Consider the following 18,066-nt stretch of genomic DNA (forward strand, 5'->3'; position numbering starts at 1 on the left):
GAATATCAACAACATCAAATGATTTATGCAACATAACATCACAATCATGAGGATCCACACTCATAGAGGCATTTTCACAAACACATGACATGCTACATTTATCATCAACCAAATCATACAAAGAGGCATACAAAACACAATCCATGGCAAATAAACACAAGGGGTCAAGTATTACACTTAGGTATTTAAACCACAACAAGTGTACCCGCTCTGATACCAATTGAAAGTTCAAATAGTGTATAAAATACTATGAACGTTTAGACCCCCAATAACAACATTACCAATTCAAGCTTTATGACAAACAATAAGTGTGCGGAAAATGAACATAAGCTATAAACAGAATTGGTGAACAATCTAAGCCAATTAAAATCACATCCACAGCAGAAAATAAAAGGCAAAGATTAAGGGAAGAGAGATGCAAACACAAGGACAACACACGATGTGTTATCGAAGAGGGAACCGAAGCCCTCGGCGTAAAACCTCTCCGCCGCCCTCCAAACGGTAAGTAATCCACTAGAAAATGTAGTTGGGATACATGAACAGTAATAGACCCTCCAAGCCTAATCTATCCAGTGTACCTAAGCCCTCCAAGCTTTTTGCTCCAACGAGGTTGCGCCGAACCTATTTCTTTTCTAACTTCTCGGATTTTCCGCTACTTTACCATAGCATCAACCAATGTGAAATTGGTTCTTTCCTAACTGCTTCCTAAAGCACCAAACAACCCTCTCACAGTAATGGATATGGTGAGAAAAAGTTTTGGTAAAAAGCCTCTCAAGGATTTAACAATGGAGAGGAAGAGAGTAGAGGAATTTGAAGAGTCTCTTATGTGAAGATTGTGGATGAATCAATCTTGTTTTTCTCTAGGGTTTCTCTCACAAAATTCTCTCTGGAAGCTCTCTTTCTTTCGTGGGTATAAGGGGTATTTATACTAGGGTGAGAATGGAATATGAAGAGTCAGGTTTTTCAAAACAGGGCTGGCTCGCAGCCTGACCTCGTAACTTGACTGAGTCGTGAGTTCCAGCCGCGAGGTAACTGAACGGCCAATTGTCCTATTTTGTCCTGTAATGCTCCAGCTAGCATGACGTTTCAACTTTTGGCATGCCTAACACGTGTGCAGCTTTTGGCGGCATGCAGCTGCGAGTCACCCGCGAGATCCAGTCGCGAGTCCTTGTTTTTCTTGCACACTCTTAACATTTCTTCACACTATCTCACTCACTACCTTTACAAAAATCACACCTAAATACATGGTTACTAATTGTTGAAATACAAGCAAATTTGGCACGGAATAAAGCCAACAAGATGGTTGATTAAATTCAACCTTACACCCAGTCACTTTGAACTATAAATCCTTAGAAACTTTTCCTCTTTTTACTACCTCAAAGGAAAAGCCATGAAAAATGGAGAGAAAGAGGCACAACAATATATGTATAATTTTGAAGTTTAAACAACAAAGGAGATAGAAAGAAAACAAAAATCATATTAGATTTCACAATTGGTAGTGAAATAAGAGTTTTGTTTCTTACCTATAATAGTATTTAATATATATATATATATATATATATATATATAAAATAGTATTTTGACCCTTTCTTACTTACCAACGAACTTAAAAAAAGTCGGGTTACTCATACTATTACTATAGAATGGCCCAAGAAATAAATCATAATAACACTATGTACAAACTCTTTTCCTATTTTAAAATCACACTCACATAATTCGCATTTCTAATCTCTCTTCTTCCTCACTCCTCTGACCACCATGAGGTGGCGGGCGCCTCCAAGCCTTGGCGTCGCCGCCATGTCCTACGTGGCTATCGACTACCTCCGCCACATATCGCCGACGTGGCACGCGCGTCTTCAGCCAGCACTGTGGTCTATTCTCGCTCTAGCTGCGGTGATTCGTGTCCCCTTCTACAAGCACTGGTTCTCCGAGTTTCGTGCGGCCATACCATTTGTAGCTTCCATGCTCTTCATGCTCTCAGCTCTCCTCTTTGAAGCTCTCTCTGTACGCTTCGTCACCGCCGTGCTCGGCCTAGACTGGCACCGGTAACTCATTGCATTGCTTTCCTCTCTGTGTTTCTGTGTCTCTGCTTTGATGCAATATGAAAATTTTTGGTTTTTGAGCTTGTAAGAGATCCACGCACTCAAATTTGAACTCTTTTATTTCTTTTTGAGTTTTTCTTATGTGGGTCAAGTTCATTTTGCCTTACTTTTTGTTTTATATTAAATGGGTCAAGCTTAAATCGTTTTCGTTTAGTTTCACTTCGTTGGAATCTTAGGTTCTATGAAACATCAGCATGGGTTTCAGTTTCAGATTTGATTTCTAGTTTAACTTTGTCACTGTTAGGTATGAGGAATAGTTTTAGCTTTTGTTGGATTTGTCTGATCTGATCTGATAGATTTTGGAAGTGGTTGGGATCAATTCAAAACTGCTAAATTTAGAGTAAACCATCATTGAAGGAGTTGACTAAATTGTTCCCGGATGTAAATGTTGGTTACTAGTTACTTTAGGAATTGTGTCTCCAAGGGTAACAGATTTGGCATACAACAACTGTTTCAGCTCTGGGATATTTTGAGTCTTTCCTTTTATAGTTAGTCCGTCTATGGCCTCAAAAGTTTGATGGCAGAGTATCATATAAGTATGCATGGACTTCAGCTGCATTAGTTTATGAATAATGCTAAAGATACAAACTATTTACAAAAAAATTTACAAACGGCTGATGTGGCCAATGATTATTGGGTAAATGAAAAAGTGATATTAATTGTAGGCCTAGATGAAAACCAATAAAATGTTGGTCACATCAGCAGTTTGTAAAAATATTGTAAAATAATTTGTGTCTGTAACATTACTCTTAGTTTATAACTCTTCAATGGTTTTGATTACTTTAATTTAAATAGGATAGAATCTTTGCTGGACTTACTCTATATTCATGTGCCTATTTATGGCAATTTCATTGTTACTTTTGCCTGTTATGAATGCACATCCATCTCTTCTGGGATTTAAATGTAAGTTGCAAAGATCATATTTGCTTCAACTGCTTAATTGATGTTATGTCCATTTTCAGTCACCCATTAGCTTATTTGAGATTAATTGATGTTATGTCCATTTATGGTTCATAGTCACCCATGAGCTTATTTGAGAACATCAGAATTGACATATTATAAAATAGGTAGTATTCTGCTTATTTTGAGGGGTGTATTATCTTCCAATTGAAAAATGCCCCTTGCATGCCCCGCACCCCCCACCCCCCCCAAACAAAAAAAGAAGAAGTAGATTAACTTATGAATTTTTTTTCTCTGTTCTCTTGATTGGCTTCTAAAGATGTTTATTTCAGATGTTAAACTTGTGACAGAGTTCATTTCAAATCTATGGCTGACCCCTAAAGAAGAGACGATTGTATTGCATGCATCTGTGCTTAAAGGAAGACTTCAATAAAGTATAATGGCATGTAATTTTTGGTAAAAGTTAGTATGCTTACGTATACTATTACATTTCAAGAATGATAGAATGGAAATATAATAATAATAGAATGGAAAATATGTTTAGGGAATAGGGCTATGCATTCTCCCAAAAAATTATCTAAGTTTTTGTCATTTAGGTAGTATATCTGTAGTGGATGTTCATTAAAAAAAAAAAAAAATTCTGAAAAAAAAAATCTGCAATGGATGGTATTGCCTTAAACTGCAAATTTAAATATTAGTTGGTAATTAAGGTGAAAATGATTTTTTCTCAAATTTATTCATATTCTCTTGAATCTTTCAGTTGATATTGTTAATGAGTTTGATGTAATAATTTACAAATTGAGGATAAAATGATTTGACAGATGGCTGAGGTATTCACACATCCTAATTGTTAAAGCTTCTTTGTTCTGCACATGTTCATTCATTCCACTTGAAGCACGAGGGATGTTGTATAATCTTTAAGCTCCATCTATGATGTATGCCAAGCTATTAATTCACAAAACTTATCTATTTGAAATTTTTACGTCCTGTGTATGGAATACACTTAGGGTTTGTGTTCCTTGATGTAGGAATTTGGTTGTTGATGAATGGGTTGCTGTATGTTTGTGTTTAGGGGCTTAGGAATTCATGCATTGTGGTTTCTAATGGTTGTTGATGATATAGAGATGAACCCTGCTGTTAGAGAATGCGATGGATGATGGCAAAGTGGGTTTCGGATTGTATAGGAATTGGATGAATGATGGATTAATGAATGGAATTGTATGAGTGACGGTGATGAGAATGGTTGTAACTTCTTCAAGAGAATCACCTTCTCCATATGAGATTACTTCTAGGGAATCTATATCTCTCAGCAAGAGTACAATTGTCTAGGCAACAAAAAATTTATTATTCTAGTTGATGAATATAATGGGAGTTACAAGCAACTATCTATAGTTGACCAGCCCTAATCTAATTGGCCCATATGGCTCAAGATTATTGGTTTGCTAATCTCCACATGTGCTCTTATTAATATCGCAGGTGTTTATGAGAATTACACATTTGATAAATATGATTAGTATGCTAGACTTCTAACTAAACTCTATCTTATCTATTACCAACTAACAACTAACTATTCTAATCATGTGCAAACTCTTGCTTCCATGTCCATCTGAGCCTTTAGTTGTCCAATCAAGTTTGATTCATGTGCATGGGAATAAGAGGGAGCCGCTACACGAAACCGAATCAATCCAAGCAAATACTGTCGATTGACACTTGCTGAGGGAAGGTAAGTGCTGATTCTTCTTCTCTGACTTCCAATCAGAGGTTACCTTCTAACCTTACCATCAATCGACACTTTAGGACAAACTCCAACTCTCGAGTTTCCTCCCCTGTTTCTTGATTCAGCTCGAGTTCTCATAATTTGCTAACATCCAGCTCATGAGGGGACAGGGAATAGGTAGTTTAGAGGTTTTCTAGTTGATTTGGATACTTATTTGAGCTTTCTTGGTGTAGAAGAAAGGTTTTTTCCTTGTCAAAGAAGTAATGTTATGGCCGTTATCAATCAAGAAAAATATTCTTTGTACACCGAGGATATGTATAAATCTGTATGTATTGGCAACACTGCATAGGGTTTGGTGGTATGGTTTTGGTGTGAGAAGATGAAGCTTTGTCTAGTGAGAGATTTTGTTAGGGTGAGAGAACTATGGATGTATGGGGGATTTGGGTTTGTATATTTCTAAAAAAAAAATGAAAGGTTCTTTTCGTAATTTGTTATACAGGGAACTAGCTCCTCTAATTTTTATTTATAATTTGAAGTTCCAATGACATAGTAGATCAGTGACTCTTGGAAAAATTGTACAAAGCTTTTTCAATTCTTTGATTTCACAATATCAATTATGTTGATGATGCCGAAAATAATACCACCAATAAGTCACACGTTCCTCACACGTCGCAAATGGCACCTGCACAACGAAAAAGGAAGAACCTAGCAGAGAGTACCGGTGTGGTACCGGCCAAACACCCTCCGAAGGTTAAGTTAGAACTATTCTCACTGCTCTAGAGTGCTAGAGAGGGTAAATTATGCGTACCTTGGTTTGTGAGGGTGCTTGGGTTTTTATAGTAGTGAGGGCTGCCCCCCTTTTCCTTGGAGTAGAAGTCTTTTCCTTATAGGAGTCTTCTTGGGCGTATTTTACGGGATTCTTTCCATATAGGAGTCCTTAGGTTTCATGAAACGTGGGAAGCAAGTTATTTACTTAAACACGCAAACGTGGAGATCAAACATTCCATAGACTGACGCCGTCAGTTTATGTTATTCCGTCAGACTAAGACCCGTCAGCTTCAGGATATCCAACTTTATGGTACTCAACATGTGGAGTTCCTTCACTTCGGGTCCCCGTCAGCATTGAAGAAATGCTAACGGCAAACACATCTCGTCACCCTTGTCAAGGCGTGTACCGTCACTCTTGTCTATTTAATTTTATCCTCATCATATGTAAAAAAGAAAAAGAAAAGAAAAGAAAAGCCTGCTAAGTTTATAAACACGTGGGTTTGTGTGCGGTTCTAATTCCTATAGTGGATTTTTGGTTAGTATTGCTTTTAAATGTACATATAGAGTTCATTGAATTACGTTAAATTTTGTACCTTGTGCTAATCACTTTTTATTATTAGTGTCTTTGTCATAAGAATTAGTATATGAACTTCTACTGTCATAAAAAATTAGTACCAGAGGTCTTGATTTGGGTTCCAAGAGATGGCAAGCACAAAGTTTCACCTTTGATGGGAAAAATATTTTTAGTTTTTAGCAAACTGCTGTCAAATACATCCTAGTGCAGTAACGACTGATTAAAGGTTGTATGGGAAGTTCAGGAAATTTGCTACTATGTCTAATGATGGTGGAAGCTTTATTACTGGATGTAATAATTAGTGGGGAGAAAGCAGCATCTAGTTTTAGCTAAAAGAGAGTTGCCCACCTACTACCCACCTAGGAAAGGTGTGTTGACACCCCTTCCATATCATTTTGCCTTCATCACAAAGATAGCCTTTCAACCTAAAAGCACGTGTAACTTAGAAAACATTCTCTCCTTACCAAATCAATTTCCTCTTGAGTTTTCTTCAAGCTTCCATTAACCAAATCAGAACCTGATAGATTTAAATATTTTTGTACAAAAATAAGTTTCTAACCTTGTTGATTCAAATGTTTCTTTTCACAGCATTAAGTTCTTCTGAGCTTGGCAAGCTGCTTTTCATAAAATTTTTACCAAGTACCCGTTTCCTAAAATACTTCAAAGCTGTCTTTACTAACGTCTCCTTTTTCTTTTGGTGCAAAGATTGTGTAATTGGGCCTTGGGCTTATGGGCCAAGGGGTGCACTGATAGTTGGTGAAGGGAAAGCCCAATTAGTGAGAGTTCCAAACTTGACTAATTAAGAATATGGCCCACAAGTTGCCCAATTAGTGTAACGGACATAGATGTGAAAGCTAGTTTGAGTTAAAATTCAAGCATTGTTTGAACTCAATTGATCACATCTCTTGTTGAGGACATGTTGGAGCATCCCTACCCACAAAAGGGGTGAAAATGATGCCTAAAGAGGTACTCTAGTGAAGACACCTCAAAGGTTAGATGTGGAGATTTGTTTAGTTCAGCCTATGAGGGAAATAATTTAGAGGTTTACTAGATGGACTTGGTTAGTTATTTGAACTTTCTTGGTATATAAGAAAAGTTTATTCTTTGTCAAAGAAGTAATGTTATATTCCTTGCTCACTAAGAAATAATTTTAAAGTCTTAGATATAGGTAAGCACTACAAAGAGTTTGGTGTGGAGTGTTGGCGTGTGTGAGAGAGATTTAGAAGATAAAATTTTGTCTCATGAGAGAGAGAGTTAGTGTGTGAGCACTTGTGGGTGTATTGGGGAGTTGAGATAATTTATGTTTGTGAGGTGTGTGAGAGATTTTATGTGGCTATAACTCTTGTTAATAATGGATTTTATTTATTTATTTGCATTCTCCGTGGATAAGGCATAGAGTTTGTTGAACCATGTTAAATTTCTTGTCTTGTATTGTTTTGCCTTTTATTGTTTGCGTGTTGTTCTCAGGAAATTCATATCATAAGCTACCACAATCATAATAGAAAGAAGAGTGTAATTGTTTTGGGCCTGCATGGAGTGGGAAGCACCATAGTGGCCTTGACTTGAAACTAGCAGACGCCCATGGATTTGTCTGTGCTGCATGATATATATCTGTTCCATTGATTGATGCAAACATCTTATAGACCTTGTAACAAGGTGTCGAGGACATTAATATGGGTATCATGCTTTATACAGTTTAGTAAGTGGGGCTATATGTACATCTTTGAAGAATCATCTCAACAACCTAAGAGAGATAAAAGTGCTAATTTTTTAATGAAAACAATGAACATTTATGGTATTATCAAGGAATTCTAACGATAATACCTTCAAATTTATCATGCTGTTTCTGCATTAATAATTAGCTTGAGTGTTTTAACAATGGAATTATTCACTCCTTTATGTTTGACAGTGATACACCTCCTCTTCCGGACACTGGCCAGTGGTTACTACTGGCACTTAACGAGAAACTTCCCCATGTCATAGTTGAGATACTGAGAGCTCGTATTATTGGACTGCACCATTTCCTAATGCTGTTTATGATGCTGGCATTCTCTGTACTATTTGACTCTGTAGAAGCTCCTGGCCTTGGCCTAGGTGCAAGATACATGTTCACCATGGCAATTGGACGTCTTCTTCGGGCCATATCATTTGTATCTACTATTTTGCCATCAGCCAGGCCTTGGTGTGCTACTGCTCGCTTCAGAGTCCCTGCATATCCTCATCATTGGGCTCAAAAATATTATGTACCTTATGCTTCAGATGCTAATTCTATTCACCAATTAATCCAATGGGATATAGCCTATGGTATGTTCTGTGTATTAAGTTCATATTCTTTTGTTGGCCCAATGCATTATGCGTGTTTGGAATGATATTTGCCTGACCCTTTGGCTTGGAATTGGAATGTGCTATGTTCTGATTTGATTTCTCTACTGATTTTTGTAGGAAATTTATGAATAGTTGACATCTTCTGTGCCATTATTTTTTAGTAAATCACTATACTGCATTGCATAGATCATACATATTTAAAATACCATCTTAATATTTGCCACAATTTTCTTTACCAATTTTTTATGGGTTCTAGCTTTTACTTTGCAATTCACAAGTTAATGAAGTTTTATTCTTTGGGGTTGCGTGGAGGGAAGGCGTAAAGTCATTCAAGATTTTTTATTGGCCATCCTTGCTAATTCAGTTCTCTTTGATATTCCAATTGAAGATTTATATTTATACAAATTTCTTGAAGTTTTTCTAAAAGTAAGGTTTTTTGCGAGTAAATGTAGTGTATACTCATTTTGGATTCCTTCTTCATGATTGTGTAGAATATCTTTAGTAATGAAGTTCTTGTTTATTGTTGGCTTTGGGCCATGTGGTTTGGCCTAATTGGTGCCCATGTGGGGGGATCATCAGTAAAACCCTTAACTCCAGGGTTTACTATGCTTTTTAAGCATCTTATTCTAGACAGGAAAGTGTTAAGAGAGAAAAATGTTGCCTCCTCCATGGCTATCCACCCTCCTTGTCCTAGGGTTCCATCAAACAATAGCCCTATATTTAGCCTGTGAACGATAGTAGGCATTGTTGACTTTATTGTATTTGTAGCTACAGAGGTTGACTTTATTGTATTTGTAGCTATAGAGGTAAGTGTTCAGATCTCATAAAATGTGACCATGAACGGGTGTTTCCTTATATTCCTTCATTTATACCATGAATATGTTTCCTTTTACCATAAGTGGTGCATATTAACATCTCTCTTTTATTCCAGCTGATACTGGGAAATACCTTGGTGACTATCAGCCAGACTGGGGTTTAATGAGCTTCCTAATAGATTACCTGCGACCCACTGCTTCAGAAGGATCCTCATGGTACAGTCTGCTAAAGAAAGCTGGAGGTGGCTGCAATGACCTCCTATACAGTGGCCACATGCTCGTTGCAGTATTGACAGCCATGGCTTGGACGGTATATTCAAAATATATTGTGAAACCATATTTTCTTGTCACTTGTAGCCCTTGCCACCTAAGGTTAATAGGGGAAGTTACTGAGTATTGTTGGCCTCTTTTTCAAAAATGATTTCAGGAAGCTTATGGAGGTTTTAGCTCAGCTCTTATATGGCTTTTTGTAATGCACAGCGCCCAGAGAGAGATACGAGAGCGCCACCATTACACTGTTGACTGTGTTGTTGCCATATATGTAGGCATCCTCCTCTGGAAGATGACAGGTTATATCTGGCCAGTCAAGGATGCATCCCGTGGTAGAAGGCTTACTAAGCTTGAAAAAATTCAGGGTAGACTAATCCAAGCTGCGAAGGACTCAGACATGGATAAAGTGAGGGAGCTTCTCGAAGAGGTTGAGATAGGCAGTCAAGAGAGCCAAAACAAAGGCCCCAACAGGGCTATGTGGGTGTTTGCTTGTGCAACCATTTTTTCTGCACTTACCATTGTTCTTTTGGCCTTCACATGGACCAGCGATGGATGATTTATTTTTATTTTAAGATTTTCTACCACGATGTCATTTTAATTCTATGTAATTTTACATTTTTCTTCTTTTGTGAAAGTTGTTTGTGTAGGATATGTCTTGAGGCTTTTCTGTTTACTAAATGAGATGATTTTGTGAACTTTCCTTAGATAAAAATGGTTGCTTAAGCGAACTTACATCAAATCATCTATATCTATATATATATATATATATATATCTAAAAGTTGAAGCGTAGCATTTATTGTTACTACATTTCAGTTGAGCTATATTAGCATCTATATTATTATCTTTTTTCTTTCTAATTTTTTTATAATTTTTTTTAACATTTATTTTTTTAATATTTATACTTCTCCAACTTTTCTCTCTCATTTAGCTTTTTATCTCCCCATTACTTCTCTAACATTTATCTCTCCCTTACCTTTTTATTTCCTCACTACTCTTTACATTAATATCATTCTTCCTCTTTCCCTTTATCTTCTTTTATTTTTGTTTCTTTTTATTCATACTATTATACTGTAAATTTGTCACTATCTCTTCCTCTTTATGCATAGCTTTCCCTAAAAAAAAAAAAAGGGTTCTCTCTCTCTCTCAATTTTTTGGTAGATTTTTTTTTTTTTTAATTTTTCTTACATTTCTGCTTTAGGTTGATAATTTTTTATATTATTTAAAACTCTACTTTGGGTTAATGCAATTTAGTTCTGTTTTTTAAATGGTTGTTGTTGTTGTTTTTTATTTATTTATTTTTTATTGTTAAATGTTATTCTATTGTGTTATAAAGAATTAGATATAGCATATAAAAATATAATGTTATTCTATTACATAGCATGATTTTGATAATTTGGTATTTATTCTATTACATAACATGATTTTTTATAGTGCTCAATTTAAATGTTAAACTATGAAACTTTACTAATTTTTGTTTATTTTTTAATCCTTTGTGATAGACAAAGTACTCTTAATAGTTGTATTAGAAGTACTCTATAATGTTATTTATTTAGAGAAATAGAAAAGGCTAGCCAAATGAAAATAATCGGATGGGTGAAAATTTTTAGCTTTTTCAATTTTATTTTAATTATTATTATTATTTTATAATAATGAATATATAGAAATTTAATTCTTAGATTTTGCTAATAATTGTTTATTTGATAATATGTTTTGGGTAGATGAAATTACAATTTCTGCAAAGAAAATAACCATAATAGATTATCAACAACAAATTGTTTTCCTAATTAGTCCAATTGATCATTGTTAATTTTTTTTAGTTACGTTTTTCGGTGTTTTGGATTGTAGGCAAAAAAAATAAAGGTTTTAGAAAGTTTGTTTAAAACTAAAAGAATAATTTTCAAATTTTATATTCTTTTTAACGATTCACAAAATGTTATAAATAAATTTTATTAAAAAATGAATATTTTCATTAACTTGCCTATTGAATTTCTAAGAAAAATTGTATTATTTTCATTTTGGTACGAATAAATTTATATTTATGATTTATGATTGTTTCTATATTTTTTATGATTTATGATTGTTTCTATATTACATTTATGATTGTTCCTATAATAAATAAAAATATGATTACAAAATATATTACTCATTATTAAATTAGTTTAAATTGTAAAAAAAATAAAAATAAAACTACCATAAAAATAATTATTACGTGCAATGGCCCCCCCTATTATTATTATTATTATTATTATTATTATTATTATGTGTGTGTACTAATTTTAATAATTTTGTTCTATAAAATTACATTTTTTTTCCCTTAAACAATATCATTGATTCTTTTAAGAGTAATGCTATACTCACAAACTTTTTTATAAACTGTTTTAGTAGCAAATTCTTATTGGTTCGCACATGGATCCACTACTCACGTTATTTTTGTTACTTACTAGTACCCACTTATTACATCAATAATTTATAAAAATTTTTGTAGTACTAGTATTTTCCTCATTTTAGTGACTATAAAAAAATTTAAAGATCTAAAGTCTAAATTAAACAAAATATACAAGCCTCAAAAAAATAGCTCAACAACAAAAATTACTAATAGTAAAACTTTAAAAAAAAAAAAAAAATTAAGCTCAATTAACCAATTTTATTAAAATAAACAACCCTATCATTTAAAAAATTCTAAACATAAATAATTTTGTTCTTAACAAAAAAAAAAAAAAAAAAAAAAAATTTCTTAGCATCTAAGTAGTAATAGAGTTAAATGTTGAAATTGCTGTATACAGCCAATAGTAAAACCGCCTCCCTTAACTCAAAGCTTCTGCTCCGTCCTTGCGCGCAACGCATGGGTTCGCGGCTAGTTAAGCTTAAGGCGCACTCAATTTAGAGTTGTCTCAACAAAGGTTTAGCATTGAGTGACAATATGGTCTAGGCCTAATGCAAGTGAACCTTAGAGTCATAACCAATACAACTTATGCAAAAGTTTTATTTTATATTTATTATACATATTTTTTTTGATAAATGCGAATATTTCATTGAAGTAGGAAAAGAGATACATCTCTTACCCCAGCCTCCATGACAGCACAAATCCAGGTATTAGAATAAGGGTTGATTGCACAGATCCATGCTAGACCATAATGGTGATGCTTGCACTTTCTACCCCAAACTATGAACAGTTGCAGTTAACACCCTGATTTGGACACAAATATCAGATTGCACCCCGCTCTTTAATGGGCTGTTAACTTTAAAAGCCATGTGCCATGCACATGACGTTTAAAGATGAAGTGACTAACCACATTTAAAATGTCTCAAATGTTAACATCAGATTTGATCCAATCCATCGAAATTCTAGATTTTCAAAAAATTGGACTTGACCAAGGGCTTGATCTAATCCATCAAAATGCCACTTTTTCAAAAAAGAAAAAAAAAAAAAAAAAAAAAAAAAAAAAAAAAAAAAAAAAAAAAAGAAAAAAAGAGAGGATTTGATCAAGTTTGTTTTGTCCTTGATCCAATCCATCAAAATTCCAAATTTTAAAAATATTCGAATTTGATCAAAGTTTTGTCCAAGGGCTTGATTCAATCCATCAAGATTCCAATTTTTCAAAAAATCAAATGATTAAGTTTTGTCCAAGGGCTTGATCCAATCCATCTTCCAAATTTTCAAAAAGTAAGATTCGATCAAATTTTGTCAAAGGACATGATCTAATCTGGCAAACACAGAGCTGAGCAATCAAAACAGAGTGAGCAAGCTGTCAAGGGTGCATTTGAAATTGAAGATCAAAGAACTAAACCAGAAACGATTGTAGCTTAGAAGTATTGTTGTATTAGCATTTATAGGAAATGGCATGTAGCTTAGCTTGCTTTATTTTGTTCTAAGTAATTCACACGTGAGTAAGGTTGTTAAATGATTCACACGTGAGAGAGTTTGTTAAGATGCTGTTAGTTTGTTAGTTAGGTAGTTTTGCTCTTTTGCCTTTCTGGGTTCGGCCTGATCTTTGTATATAAGTCTTGTGCTAAATTAATCAATGCATACATTTAGTTTTTCTCCCAAATCTCTGTTTTTCTCATATGGTATCAAAGCAAACTTCTAGACGCTTCCATTTCTAGGGTTTATCAGATCAAATTTGGGAATTTTCACTTCCTCATCCACTTCCTCATCCACCATTGTTGCTTTCTTCAAGCTTTTTCAACTTTCTTCAATGGCTGACACTACAGCAGCTAATACTTCCACCATTGAATCTTCATCTTTGTCGCAAGATTCATACAATTTCAATGATCCTCTGTTTTTACATCCTGGAGAGAATCCAGGAGCTGTTCTCACCTCTCAACCATTGATTAGGGGAGAAAATTATCCTGCTTGGGCGAGATCAGTGAGAAAATCCTTGATTGCCAAGAATAAGCTTGGTTTCATAAATGGTTCCTTAATCATTTCTTCTCCATTGGTGAATTCACCAACAGCTGCTCAAGCATGGATTCGTGCTGACAACATGGTTGGCACTTGGATCATCAATTCTGTCTCACCAAAGCTCTAAGCTAGTATTATATATAGAGATACAACACTTGAGATTTGGATTGATCTTAGGGACACATTCAGCCAAGGGAATGGAACTAAGGTCTTTAATATTCAAAGGCAAATTGCTGAGCTTCATCAGGGAGAACAATCCCTCATTGATTACTTCACTCAGCTTAAGGTCTTGTGGGATCAGCTTCAGAATCTTAGTCCATTTCCTTAATGCACTTGTGGACAATGTGTGTGCAACATTAACCAGAGGTTGAAGAATCTTCAAGCTGAAGAGTCCACAATGAAATTCCTTATGGGAGTGAATGATTCCTTCTCTCAAGTGAGAACACAAATGCTACTAATGGATCCATTGCCTTTTGTCAATAAGGCTCATTCTTTGTTCATTCAAGAAGAAATGCAAAGGTCTGTCACTAATGGTGTTAGAGTTGAGTCTACTGTGTTGGCCACCAAGAGTTCAGGAAACAACTCTAAAGGGAAGGAAAGACCTTTATGTACTCATTGTGGAAAGCTGGGCCATACTGTGGACAAGTGTTATAAGTTGCATGGTTTCCCACCGGGTTACAAGTTTAAGGGCAAGAATATAATGGATCATCAAGTCTCATCTATTGCAGACCAATCTCAAGGTCATTACTTTGCTCTAAGTCCAGATCATAACCCTATTGCTGCTCAAGCACTTGCCTTTACACCTGATCAGTACCAACAGCTTTTGTCCTTGATTGGTTCTTCTTCAATTGGAGTTCAACAAGCTTCAACTAGCCAAGAACCACATATGGTCAATACTGTTGCTTTACCATCCAATGTTGTTGCAGGTAATGTTTCTCACTTAAAGCACTCTGTGTTTTCTGTTAAAGTTGTGAACAGAAAGGCTTTTGGTGTTGAAACTTGGGTTATAAACATTGGTGCTACTGATCATATAGTATGTTCCAAGCACTTATTGACTTCTTTTAGTGAAATCTCACACACTGTGGTTAGATTTCCCAATGGGGAATCTACTATTGTGACTCATGTTAGTACCATAAAGCTTTCATCTCATATTACCCTCACTAATGTCTTTTGTGTACTCTCTTTTTCATTCAATTTACTTTATGTCAGTGCCTTAACTCATTCTCAGTCTCTTTGCCTTGTTTTTCTTTCCACTTATTGCTTTATACAGGACCTTACCTGTTGGAGCATGATTGGAATGGGCCAAATGAATGATGGGTTGTACTTGTTACAAGGATCAAGTCTTTCTAAAGCTACTAGTCTCTTGATGATTTCTTTCTCAGGCACAAATTCAACTCTTTTACTGCTTTTTCTTCTTCTGATTCACATGCCAATTTGTATTCATTATGGCATTCTAGACTAGGACATTCATCTAATATGAAAATTCATTCCTTAAGTCATGTTCTTCCTTTTCTTCAACACTGTAATACTAAAGATTGTAATATCTGTCATTTGGCCAAACAAAAAAAGGCTGCCATTTCCTTTTGATAATAAGATAGTTGTTAATCCTTTTGATCTTGTTCATATGGATGCTTGGGAACCATTTTTTGTTCCTACTGCTGATGGACATAAGTACTTTCTTACTATAGTTGATGATGCATCAAGGGCTACTTGGGTTTTTCTGTTAAAGGCTAAATCAGAAGTTAGGTCCTTGATTATCTCTTTTTACACAATGGTTCACACACAGTTTAACACTACAATCAAGTCCATTAAAACTGACAATACTTTGGAATTCAATATGATTGATTTTTATAATTCTAAGGGAATTATTCATCAACTTAGTTGTGTTTACACTACACAACAAAATTCAGTTGTGGAGAGGAAGCATCAGCATATCCTAGCCACTGCTAGAGCATTGCAGATTCAGCCTAGCCTTCCTCTTGTTTTCTGGGGTGATTGTGTTCTTACAGTTGTGTATTTGATTAATAGGCTTCCCACACCTTTTCTGCAAAACAAATCCCCTTATGAGGTTCTTTTTAACAAGGTTCCCTCTTATATACTCATCTTAGAACCTTTGGGTGCCTTTGCTTTGCCACTAATGTCAGTCCCCACAAACACAAGTTTTCCCCAAGCGCTAGGAAATCGGTCTTCTTAGTTTATCCTTTTAGTATTAAAGGGTATAAACTATTTGATCTTCAATCACATTCCTTCTTTATATTTAGAGATGTGGTGTTTCATGAAAGAGTTTTTCCCTTTTCTTCTAATGCTAATGCTACTGCTACTGCTACTGATTTGATTCCCTTGCCTAACATTCCTCCTCTTTCATCTGTTTTTCTTGATCTTGTACCTTCCTCTTCTGTCTCTGTTGGTTCTATTGTTCAGTTTCATCATGATCTTGATGAAGATGTTTAGGATCTTCTTGATGTTCTTGATCATGATGATTTTGACCCTCCTATTATGTCTAATGTTCCTAGAAGGTCCACTAGGATTTCCAAGCCTCCTTCTTATCTTAAGGCTTATCATTGTAATCAAGTATCATCTGCTTCCATTTTTTATCAGCCCCATTTAGGTACTTCTCATCCCCTTTCTTCTTATCTTTCCTATGCTAACTTGTCTCCTATCTACAAGTCTTTTAACTGTTCTATTTGTTCTACCACAAAACCAACACAGTTTTCATAGGCAGTCTTTGACCTAAATGGCAAGAGGCCATGGATGCTGAGATTGCAACCTTGGAAGCCAATAACACTTGGACTATTACCTCTTTCCCACCTAATAAGCATCCTATAGGGTGTAAGTGGGTTTATAGGATTAAGTACAAGGTAGATGGGTCAATTGAAAGGTATAAGGCCAGGTTGGTTGCTAAGGGGTTCACTCAGAATGAAGGTTTGGATTATATTGAAACTTTCAATCTCGTTGCCAAAATGATTACTGTGAAGTGTGTGCTTGTAGTGGCTGTTGTGAAAGGTTGGTTTCTCAGCCAATTAGATGTCAATAATGCCTTTCTTCATGGTGATTCTCATGAAGATGTCTACGTGGCTCTTCCACCAAGCTTTCACAGCAAGGGGGAGCAAATTGTATGCAAGCTTAATAAGTCCCTCTATGGTCTTAAGCAAGCTTCAAGACAATGGTTTTCCAAATTTTTAGCTACACTGATTCAGCTTGGTTTTATTCAATCAAAGGCAGACTATGCCCTTTTTACTAAATATCAAGGAGCTTCTTTGATTGTTTTATTGGTATATGTTGATGATGTAAATATAGCAAACAATGATAAACAACAAGTTAATCAATTTAAGGTGCTATTAGATCCGAAATTCAAATCGAAGGATTTAGGTGAGCTAAGGTACTTTTTGGGGTTGGAAGTTGCTAGGACAGCTAAAGGCATTTCCTTATGTCAAAGGAAGTCTGCACTTGAGATTTTGGAGGATGCAAGACTTCTTGGTTGCAAGCCTGTGAAGGTTCCTATGGAACAGAATTTAAGCTTAGTAAGTATGAGGGCTTGTTGCTTGATGATCCAAGAAAGCATAGGAGGTTGGTAGGAAGGTTGTTGTACTTGACTATCACTAGGCTTGATATCACTTATGCAGTGCATAAGTTGAGCCAATTTATGGCTCAACCAAGGAAACCATATCTTGAGGCTGCACCTAAAGTTTTGCAATATTTAAAAAATGAACTTGGTAAAGGTGTTTTCTTTTCTGCAAATTCAGAACTTCATGTGAAAGGTTTCACGAATTCAAACTAGGCATCATGTCCAGACACTAGAAGATCAGTTATTGGTTACCGTATTTTCATTGGGGATTCACTGGTTTCATGGAAATCAAAGAAACAGTCCACTGTTTCCAAATCCTCAACTGAAGTTGAATATAGGGCTATGGCCATTTTAACTTGTGACATTGTTTAGATTCTTTACTTATTGAAGGATCTTCAGGTTGGATATAATGGAGAAGCATTATTATTCCGTGACAGCCAAGCTGCTCTTCACAAAGGCTCTAACCTGTTTTCCATGAAAGAACAAAGCATATAGAAATAGATTGTCATGTTGTGAGGGATAAGGTGCTGGACAAAGTTATTAAGCTCATTCATGTTAGGACTTAGTCACAGTTAACTGATTTGTTTACCAAAGCTTTAAGTCATAAGCAATTTTCAGAGCTTTTGT

General features: G+C 35.3%; 1 protein-coding gene across 1 annotated transcript; it reads left to right on the forward strand.

Moving 5' to 3' along the window:
• Nucleotides 1-1,652: 1,652 nt before the first annotated feature.
• LOC115975541 lies at nucleotides 1,653-10,210 on the forward strand. The gene is made up of 4 exons (XM_031096353.1): nucleotides 1,653-2,045; nucleotides 7,971-8,365; nucleotides 9,318-9,511; nucleotides 9,629-10,210. Exons 1-4 carry the CDS (start codon nucleotides 1,759-1,761, stop codon nucleotides 10,025-10,027), a joined length of 1,275 nt encoding a protein of 424 aa, XP_030952213.1. The 5' UTR covers nucleotides 1,653-1,758; the 3' UTR covers nucleotides 10,028-10,210.
• The last annotated feature ends 7,856 nt before the right edge of the window (nucleotides 10,211-18,066 follow it).

The sequence above is a fragment of the Quercus lobata genome, chromosome 2 (genome assembly GCF_001633185.2).
Source record: "Quercus lobata isolate SW786 chromosome 2, ValleyOak3.0 Primary Assembly, whole genome shotgun sequence".
Lineage (NCBI taxonomy): Eukaryota > Viridiplantae > Streptophyta > Magnoliopsida > Fagales > Fagaceae > Quercus > Quercus lobata.

What these genes read in the sequence shown, in the direction of transcription:
- LOC115975541 (XM_031096353.1), top strand. Translation starts at nt 1,759, where the DNA reads ATGAGGTGGCGGGCGCCTCCAAGCCTTGGCGTCGCCGCCATGTCCTAC. An exon ending in CCAATGGGATATAGCCTATG is followed by an intron (nt 8,366 to 9,317) that starts GTATGTTCTGTG and finishes CTTTTATTCCAG; the next exon opens with CTGATACTGGGAAATACCTT. An exon ending in TGACAGCCATGGCTTGGACG is followed by an intron (nt 9,512 to 9,628) that starts GTATATTCAAAA and finishes AAATGATTTCAG; the next exon opens with GAAGCTTATGGAGGTTTTAG.